Source organism: Rhinolophus sinicus, linkage group LG02, assembly GCF_036562045.2.
Source record: "Rhinolophus sinicus isolate RSC01 linkage group LG02, ASM3656204v1, whole genome shotgun sequence".
Lineage (NCBI taxonomy): Eukaryota > Metazoa > Chordata > Mammalia > Chiroptera > Rhinolophidae > Rhinolophus > Rhinolophus sinicus.
In genome coordinates this window covers 83,638,926-83,649,361 of record NC_133752.1, presented here as the reverse complement: position 1 = coordinate 83,649,361, position 10,436 = coordinate 83,638,926, and the positions used below count along the sequence as shown (strand labels likewise).

At 35.9% G+C, this 10,436-nt stretch overlaps 1 protein-coding gene across 1 annotated transcript in view; it reads left to right on the top strand.

Annotated features, from left to right (window-relative positions):
- The first annotated feature begins 1,538 nt into the window (after positions 1-1,538).
- CCDC7 (coiled-coil domain containing 7) overlaps positions 1,539-10,436 on the top strand; it is a 159,940-nt gene continuing 151,042 nt past the window's right edge. Inside the window, exons 1-3 of the mRNA XM_074324828.1 lie at positions 1,539-1,817; positions 2,973-3,065; positions 9,305-9,388. Coding sequence (XP_074180929.1) covers positions 1,539-1,817; positions 2,973-3,065; positions 9,305-9,388 — 456 coding nt within the window. The remainder of the gene's footprint in view (positions 1,818-2,972; positions 3,066-9,304; positions 9,389-10,436) is intronic.

Here is a 10,436-nt window from a genome sequence, read left to right as displayed (position 1 = left end):
GAGAGCTTTTGAAGTTACAAAGTTCTTCCTGCACCAGATTCAGAGCCCATGTGTTTCAGCAATTCTGTTTACTCCTGCAGGGATCACCCAGATAGGTGGGGACAGGGGCGGGGTGAGTTGTGAGAGGTGGCCCAGAGCAATGGCGGCGACCACTATCACAGCCAGTCCTGCTTCCGCAGCTCCCTCCCCTTTGCCGGACCTAGTTGGGTTGCGAATCTGTGTCTGCGGACCACAGTTCTCAGTATTGCAAATATTCTGTTCTTTTGATCTGACACTGCTACTGTTCTGTTTCTAGCACTGGGCAGGTGGGGCGGGACGAGCTCTGGGAGGGTAGGGAGGGGTCAGCTAATCTCAGTACCTAAGGCTTCCATTCTCTGCGGCAGTGAGGGCTTAAACCACCGTTTTCAGCCTCCGTCCCTCAGTCTTTGCTTCGAGGTCTCTGCCATGACCATTGAGTTCAGCTGTTATATGCTGTCCCCTCAGCCCTGTGGGCCATAAATGGAGCCCTAGGTCTGAGTTCTTCCCTCTCCCGCAGCTGCAGTAGTTCCGGGATGCAGTGAGCTCGGAGCACTGAGCTAGGTCTGCGTCCTGTGCCCGCGCAGCTCCGTCTCCACACTTCTCTCTTCCCTCCTCCCCTGCTCACGCGATTCGTACACCTTTAGGTGAATTCAGTAGTGGGCCTCTTCATCTTGCCTGTCTGCTGTGCAGGGAGTCCTTTGTGGAGTTATAGTTCTATTTATTGTAAATTCCAGGGAAGATTTCCAGAGGCTCACCTCACACTGCCATTTTGATGACATCTCCCTCAGACACTTCTGATTACGGTGTACTACTGCTTGAGCAACGTTGACCAGTCCACTTGTATACATTTTTTTTGGAACTCCTGGTATATATATCGTGTGTGTGTGTGTGTGTGTGTGTGTGTGTATAGAGCGAGAGCGAGCCCAAAAAATGTGTACACATTTTAAGGAAAAAACTGTATTAAAATATGCTGATGGTAACCACTCTGAGTACCTCTTATAATTGCAGAAGTCAAATGTGACTTGTGTTCATCTTTTGTTATTGGTATGTATTGAGTATTTCAATTTTACTATATATATATATATATATATATATATATATATATATATATATATATATATATACACACACACACACATATGTGTGTATATATATATTACATAGTAGCTTAAAAATGGCAGAAAGCTAAGAATAAAATTTTAAAGTTTTATAAATATATTCTCTTACTGTTGCCACTGTCTTCTTCTCTCCTGTCAGCTCCCATCCTAAATGCCCTTATATAAATCAGTCTTCAGCCACCTCTAGGGGTTTCTTACAGTTCTTAAGAATTTGTTGTTATTATGTTGTTAGGAATGTTTCTTTTTTCATTTTGTAATTTCTCTAGACTTGATTTTGGGATTCACTATCTTTATGTCAACTGATAATCCTGCTATCATATAAAATCTGAAATCTTAATCTTTTATTCACAGGGAGAAGTAAAATTTTTTCACCTATAATTTGGAAGCTAAGTAAATAACAAGATGAAGCCAGTAAAGCATCTGTCAGCCTATAGTAATAAATTGACAAGTGTTCCAGAACTAAGTTACAAAAAAAGATTGTTTAATTCACCATTGTCACCTAAGCCAAAGGAAAAACATAGTGTAAAAGTAGTACGTGATAAACTTGAACCCATGGTCTTAAGATCTCCACCAACAGGAGAATCCGTTGTGAGGTTTGCTTTGCCCATTCCATCAAGTAAGACAAAGGAGTTAATAGCAGAAGATGAATTGCTCAGGAAGATTACCAAACATCTGAAGATGGTAAGACACTTGTTGGTCCCTGTGTTTGGGGGTCCCCATCCAATTCCCCGGGTTTAGTGATTTGCTAGGAGGAATCACTAGATTCAGCATATAGTCGTAGTAATGAGTAATATTTATTGTAATGAAAGGATACAAAACAAAATCAGCAAAAGGAAAAGGCTCATGGGTGAAATCTAGAGGAAACCAGGTCCAAGCTTCAAAGATTTCTCTTCCTGTGGAGTCACACTGGATATGCTTGATTCTTCCAACAACAAATTGTGACAACACATGTCAAATGTCTACCAGGGAAGTTTATTAGAGACGCAGTTCCCTGGGTTTTATTGGAGATTGGTCACATACTCTGTCTATCATATATCAAAATTCCAGACTCCCTGAAGGAGAGTAGGTGTTTGGCATAAATCATTGTTTGTACAAACAGTTTAGGGGCAGTGAATCACTGTAATTAGTTACTGATTAGTGGGAACTCTTAAAATCTTAAGTTCTGAGATGCACACAGATCTTTCTAAGGTTAGGCTTTTCTAAGTCTCATGCCTGCTCTGTTAACTCTTGACTACAGTTTAGAAAGTTTAGCTCTTAGTTTTGGGAAAGAAATATCCCTTTTTGTGGGTTTCTTTTTGCACAGTGATCCAGAATTGAATTGTAAAGGTACCAAATGCCAAGTGAAAACAATGAGGAATAGCATAAATATAAAAAGAATATAGTTTGTCAAACTTCCAAAATAAAGGTTTTCTCAAAGTTTGAGGGGTTCAGAGAATTTTCTTTAAAAATGTATTACTTTCTGGTCTCCATCTCTCTAATTTCCCCACTCTCTTCAAAGAACAAAGTCAAGTCAGTTAGATTTTGAGGAATACTTTGGTGGTAAGTCGAGACGATGCTTCAGTTATTCATAGGCAGACCCTCTCCTTGTCAACACAGAAATGGACGTGTTATAGGGCCTCTCTTCACGATTAGGAAGTAGGTTCAAGAACTGCTGCTCATCACTTCTTCATGATGATATGAGATGGAGAGTAAGATGGAAAACTTAAGTTTATGGCACTGGCAGAAATAAGTCTTACTGCCAAAAAAGTCCTGACGTGGTTTATTTGACATCTTTTTACATTTAATATAATAATTTTAAACTATCAAAGTATTGAATTTGCTTTGATTTTCTCTTAGGTGGTTTCTTCTTTGGAAGAAACCTATGGAGTTAGTACTGAAAATGCGGAAAAACCAGTTGTGAAACCTGAACATGAAAAGTTATCTTTCTCTGTAAGTATACATAACCCTAATGCAGAGACATCAACAGTGAAAAGAGCTAAGATTTCCTTTTGGAGTCCACATTTGTTCACTGAATGAATTCCCCATCCAGGAGAATGATCCTCTTAGGAAACTTGAAAATAGTGTACTGATTTTTCCATCCTCTGCCAACACTTAAAGTTTAATTAAGGTGCATGTGTGTTTGTGTGCGTGTGTGTGTATGTGTAAATATACATGTATATCTTGAGCCTATTTGTAATGCTAATGTTTCTGCTGTTTAATTTTTAAACATGTAGTTGATTGTTAGTTTTAGATGTATATGAGTATTCTTTATCACGTTAACAAAGTTTTCTTCTATTTCTAGTTTTCTGAATAAAAAAACAATAAAGAGGTTATTGAATTTTAACAAATGTCTTTGTTGTATATAATTGAAATAACTATTAAAGTCATTATTTGGTTCTCCTTTAATCCATTAATGAATTATTTTACATACTTTAAAAATATTCAACTGTACTTTAATACACTTACTCATAGAGTATTTTTTGTCTATTTTATAATTAGTTTTGTTAGTTAGGGATTGAGTTTGACTCCTGGTAATAAAACACCTATATTGAGTCTTTCAATCCATGAACATGGTGTGTCTTTCTCCATTTATTTAGGTCTTATTTGATTTCTTTTATCAGCATTTTATAATTTTCAGCGTACAAATCCTGCGTGTGATTTGTTAGATTTATACATTAATATTTCATTTTTTGGGGAATGATTTTCAATGGCATTATGTTTTAAATTTTAGTTTCCACATGTTTGTTACTGGTATATAGAAATATGATTAATTTTTGTTTGTTGATCTTATATCTTGCAACCTTGCTCAGTGTACTTTTTAGCTCTAGGAGTTTTTCTGTAGATTCCTTGGGATTTTCTACATAGGCAATTATGTCACCTTCAAATAGGGACAATTTTACTTCTCCTGTCCAATAGGAATGTTTTTTATTTTCTTTCTGTTGACTTGTGCTGCCTCTGGCTCCCAGTATTATATTTAATAATAGTGATGAGTATGGACATCCTTGACTCATTCTGATTGTTACTTCCAGACAAGGGTGGAAGTTCAGTTCTCTGCTTGGCTCCACCAACACTATTGTGGTAGGTGAGTTGGAGTGCTACCTACTACTGCTATTTGGTGGAAATTCACTCTCCAGCCCCACTGACACCACCCTGGTGGGGAATAAGGAAAGCCAACTTTCACGGCCACATTATTTTGCAGTCCTATTCACACAGGTGGGGCGGTGGTACAATTGTTTTCTTGGTGTTTGGCTCAAGTAGGATAAGTATTGTCAAAAAATTTTGTTTTATGATAGAGATCCCCTTTCACCATTCTCTGGCTTTTCTTAGGGTTTTTGTTTGTTTGTTTGTTTTTTGGTCTGTGCTTACTGGCAGTTCCAGGTTGCAGTTTTTTCCAGGGCTCCATTCATTTTGTGTATGTAAAATGAAAACCTAAGGAACTCACTATTCCTAAGGTCCTGAGAGCCCTGCTTTCTCTTCTCACCTTTCAGAATTTTCCAGTGTTTGTTTGTTGTGTTACGTCTAGGGTATTTTAGTTGTAGGAGGGAAGATTAGAGGAACGGGCCTAGTCTATCATAGCCAGAACTGGAAATCCAAAATTGTTTTTTATCTTTGATATAGTTCCATGTTCTGATGTCTGCTTTGTCTGATACCACCTTTCTGATGATTAGTCATTGCATATTATACCTTCTTTCAAATTGTTACTTGCAAACTATCTATGACTGAGTGTTTACTGTGTCTCTTTGAAACATATAGTTGAGTCTTGCTTTTTTATAACAGTGTCAATCTCTATCTTTTAATTGGTGTGTTTAGTTCATTTACAGTTAATTATACAATTAAATATCATATAATTAATTTATTATAATGAAATGTTAATGACATAATGTGAAGTCAGTTTACTATCCTGCTATTTGGTTTCTTTTTGTCCCGTATGTTCTTTGTTCCTTTACTCTTTGTCCCATATGTTCTTTGTTCTATGTGGGTAAATTATGTATTTTTTTAGTATTTCATTGTATTTCTTTTCTCGGCTTTTTATCTATGTCTTTTTTTGTGCTTTCTCTAGGGAATTCAGTATGTATCTTAAACGTTACAAGCTATCTTGAATAAATAGTATACAGCTTCATTTCTAATGTGAAAACTGTATAGCAGTATAATTCTATTTATCTTACTTCTGTTTTTGTGCTATTGTTGTCATATTATTGTTTCCCCTTTTTTCTGACTGCTTTAGATTTTCTGTTTTTTGGGTTTCAGCAGTTTAAGTATGCCTAAGTGAGGTCTTCAGTGTATTTATTCTGTTGGAGTCCATCAAGCTTTGAGTTGATGTTTTTTATCAGATTTGGAAAATTTTGTTCATTATTTCTTCAGATATATTACTGCCTCCCTTCCCTATTTTTATGACATTTCAATTACACATATATTAGACTGCTTGATACTGTGTAAAAAGTCACACACTATTCACTTATTTCAACGTTTCCTCTTTCCGTGCTGCAGTTTGAACAATATATATTACCCTGTCTTCAAGTTCACCAATACCTTCTGTGATGTCTGATGTGTTGTTAAACTGTATCCAATGAACATGTTATTTCAAATATTGTAATTTTCACCTTTAGGATTATCTTTTGGTTTCTTTTTAGGGGGTTTTCATATCTCGCCTTCTGTTACCACCTCTTCACCTAGTCTGTCTTTTCCTGTAAGTTCTTTTATTAAAAATTGAATTTAAAATTTTTTTATCTGCTAATTACAATATCTGGGTCATCGGTGTGTTTGCTTCTGCTATTTTTCTTTTGATTATGGCTCATATTTTTTGTTATTCATTTTATAATTTTTTTTAGTGGATCCCAAGCATTGTATTTAGTAGAACATTGGAAATTGTGGTACAATATTTTGTTTTCTTGAGAATGCTTGCCTTTTCCCATCTGGCATTTAGGGTGAAGGCCTAATCATTCTCATTTCTCTAAGAACTGAGTTGAGCAGGAACTGATCCATATGTTCAATTAGGTTGCGTTCTTGTTTGATTTGTCTAATCCATAGTATCTCCTATTGCTGCTTCCCCTGAGGGGCTGATTTCTTTGATCTTGTCAGTATTTTAGCTGGCAGGAGTTTGGGCTTCAAATTTAAATAGTTTTGGTTCACAATTTCGTTCAATCCTGGCAGAGTTTCAAAATACAATTACTACAAGAACACGCAGAATGAGATTTTTCTGCTTTTTAGCTCCTCCTTTTATGTAGTCATGTAATTGCCACCACAGTGAAACAGTAAAACATTTTTATTATCCCAAAAATCTCCTTTGCAGTCAATTTTCTTCTACCCTGGCTCCAGACAACCACTGATCTGTCACTATAGTATTGCCTTTTTTAGAATTTCATATAAATAAAATCACACAGTATGTAGCCTTATTTATCTAGCTTCCCCTTTCACCATAATGGTTTTGAGATTCACGTTGTTCTAGATGTCAGTGTTTTATTCCTTTTATTGTGAAGAGTATTCCATTTCATGGCTAAACCACAATTTGTTTATCCTTTCACCAGTTAATAAACATTTGGGTTGTTGGATCCAGTAGGTATTTTGGCTATTATAAATGAAGATTTTATGAACATTTGTGCACAAGTCTTTGTGAAGACATATGTGCTCATTAATCTTGGATAATTACTTAGGAGTAGAGCTGGTGGGTTATATTTTAAGTATGTGTTTAACTTTATGAGAAATTGCCAACCTGTTTCCCAACATGGCAGTACCCTACCAGCTCTGTATAAAAGTTCCAGTGGCCCCACATCCTTACCAAAATTAGTGTGGTCAGTCTTTCTAATTGTGACCTTTCCTAATGGATATGTAGTCTTCATTTTCTGCCACTTTCTTAGCAAAATTCAGATGAGGGGTGTTTGGTGAGAGAAACAACTAACTTTTTCATAATTAAAATTTTAAATATCCTTATCTCTGGCTACTACCTCCTCTTATACTTCCCGTTTAGTCTACCTCATATTCTGACTCCCAAATCCTTTGATTCTACTGGGTACTATAATCCAGTGGTTCTGCTACTTTTTACTGTCCCAAATCCTCCTTGTGTTTTTATTTACCTAGATCAGACTCCATGGTCCATTGTTATTGCTCCCTTGCATATGTAGTTAATGCTTTTGCCCTGTCCTTTATTGAGCTTATTTTGTTAAACTGCAATCCTGATCTAATTCATCTCTCTCTATCATCTCTATATTTGTGACATGTGAATGTGGGTGAAAGAAAATCCCCAAGTATGCTAATGGTCTCATTTTACCTTTGTGGTTAGTAACTCTAGTTTATTCATCTTCCCACTCTCTTAAATGCCTATTGTGATTTCCCCCCTCTGGTATAGGTCTTTACCGTGATCAAAAAATATATGAACCTATGACTATGTTTAAAATGCAGCATTGAGGGAACATATTCCTCAGGGAGAACATTATATGAGAACCCTAACTGTATATAAGCATCTGAGATTTGTTTATCATGGGTCAATTCTATGATTTACAAATCACTGGTCTTCTAGAAGAGCTTCAATTATTGTGACACTTTAATTTGTAGCTATTTTTTCCTTAAAGTTTTCTCTTAACTATTAAGTGGCAAGTATAATCAGAGGTCATAATTAGCATTCACTTTTTTAACACAGAGATATTTGTAAAGTATACACACAGTGGTTACCTTTTTTTGGCCACCCATTATATTTCAGGAGTCTAAGGCTGAGATGCTTGATTTTTTTCAACTGTGTAGAGGACAATAAAAGACATAACTGGGCATATGTCATTAATGGGCCATTCCTCAGAATATACTTTCTTTCACACTTTCAGGAAGAATTTGCTAGTATAGCATTTGGAGCATGGTTTCTTTTCTTATATGTTTGAAGGAACATAATTTACATGCATAAAATTATTTTCAAAGGTAGTTAAGTATGCTAAAATATATGATGTCAGACAATTAAGTTCGTGAACTCATCCTAGAAAAAGTGCTACATACCTCATTGCTGAATATCACTAAGGTCACCCCTGAAGTACTCCCCTTGGGAAGCTATGCACCAATGCCAGCACTTAATCCACCCTTCAAAGCAATTTTGGAACTCTTTTTCTGGAATGACCACCAGAACTGTCATCGTTTTACCCTTGATTTCCTGAAAGTTATCAAAATGTCTTTCTTTCAATATTTCCTTTATCTTCAGGTAAAGAAAGAAGTCACTGGGGGCCAGATCAGGTGAGTAGGGAGGGTGTTCCAATACAGTTATTTGTTTACTGGCTAAAAATTCCCTCACAGACAGTGCCGTGTGAGCTGGTGCATTGTCGTGATGCAAGAGCCATGAATTTTTGCAGACAAGTTCAGGTCGTTTTCGTCTAACTTTTTCATGCAGCCTTTTTAGCACTTCCAAATAGTAAACTTCATTAACTGTTCGTCTAGTTGGTACAAATTCATAATGAATAATCTGATATCAAATAATCTGATACACCCATGTGTCATCACCAGTGGTAATACAGTTCAGAACATCGTCTTGCCTCTCCAAAAGTTCTTGGCAAACTTTGATTCTCCTTTGCTTTTGTTCATCAGTGAGCTCCTTTGGAACCATTTTTGCACATACCTTTCTCACGCCAAGATTTTTAGTTAAGATTTTCCTGTTTCTCTATTGATGTTTACTTGGTCTGCTATGCTTCTCACAGTCAGCCGATGATTTTGATGCACAATTCGATGAATTTTTGCAATGTTTTTGTCAGTTCTGCTCGTTACGGGCCGCCCTGAACTCTCTTCATCAGTGATGCATTCTCTCCCCCTCAGAAAAATATTTAATCCATTTGTATACTGCCATTTTCTTCATGGTATTATCCCCATAAACCTGGACTAACGTGTTCCTGATTTCACTTCCACCCTTGCCAAGTTTACAAGGTATTTAATGGTTGTTCGTTGCTCTAATTCAAGCTTAGACATTTTTACCATGGCACACAAAAACACCCAACAACAGTAATGAACGCCACTCGGCAAGATAACCACCACACGTCAACAGGAACACAGCTGTGAGACACTGATATACCAAGGTTATGAAACCTTATTGAGCTGTTTGTACAGTGCTGCCGATGAAAGCGCATGGTGGCAAATTCGCGAACTTAATTGTCAGAACTTGTAGATGACTGTGCATATAAATTCTGAAATAAAAGTAACTTTTTATTTTGTTATTCTTTTCAAAGGTTGGGGATGATCTGCATTCATTTTTGTTATGTTGTTCACAATTGGCTGCTCAATTAGAAGAAGCAGTTGAGGAGGAACATCATGTATGTATTTTGTGTAAACTGCCCAGTATAAAATGTTACTTAATATTTTAATAATTTTAATTATTAGTAATCAATATTAATCAATAAAACAACAATATTAATTATATATAGTAAAATTAAATGTTATTAACAATAATTTTAATAATAAAATATTTAAAGTTATATTGGTTTTTTGACTTGAATGTGATAATAGTCAGTATTATTAGTCTAGATACAATGCCTTAAGTAATTATAAGGACATTAGAAAGCATTATTTATTTTTCTTTCTTTTTTTGTAGTTGTTATTTTATTTTATTTTTAACACTGTATTTTGACATTCAATATTATTTTAATTTCAGGTGTACAGCATAGTAGTTAGACATTTATATAATTTAAGAAGTGAACCCCCTGACTAGTCTAGTATACACATGACACTATGCATAGTTATTACCATATTAAGTATATTCTTAATGCTTTACTTTACATCCCCATGACTATTTTGTAACTACCAATTAGTACTTCTTAATCTCTTCTTTTTTCACTCTGCCACCCAACCCCCTTTCCATCTGTTAACCCAATAAATCTAATACCCATTTGACACCATACATAGTTATTACAATATTATTGACTATATTCCTTATGCTATATCCTATATCCCCATGACTACTGTGTAACAACCAATTTGTACTTCTTAATCTCTTCCCCTTTTTCACTCACTCCCAAACCCCCTCCTATCTGGGAATCATCAAAATGTTCTCTGTATCTATGAGTTTCTTTGTTTTGTTTGTTTGTTTCTTAGATTCCACATATAAGTGAAATCACATTGTATGTTTCTTTCTCTGTCTGACATACTTCACTCAGCAAAACCCCTCCAGATCCAGCCATTCAGATGCAAAAACCCATTCCCTTCTATGGTTGAGCAATATTCCATTCTATATATGTACCACCTCCTCTTTATCTACTCATCCATCAATGGATACCCAGGTTGCCTCATCTTGGCCATTGTAAACAATGCAGCAATGAACATATGCGTGCATTTGTCCCCTTGAAGTAGCATTTTGGGTTTCTA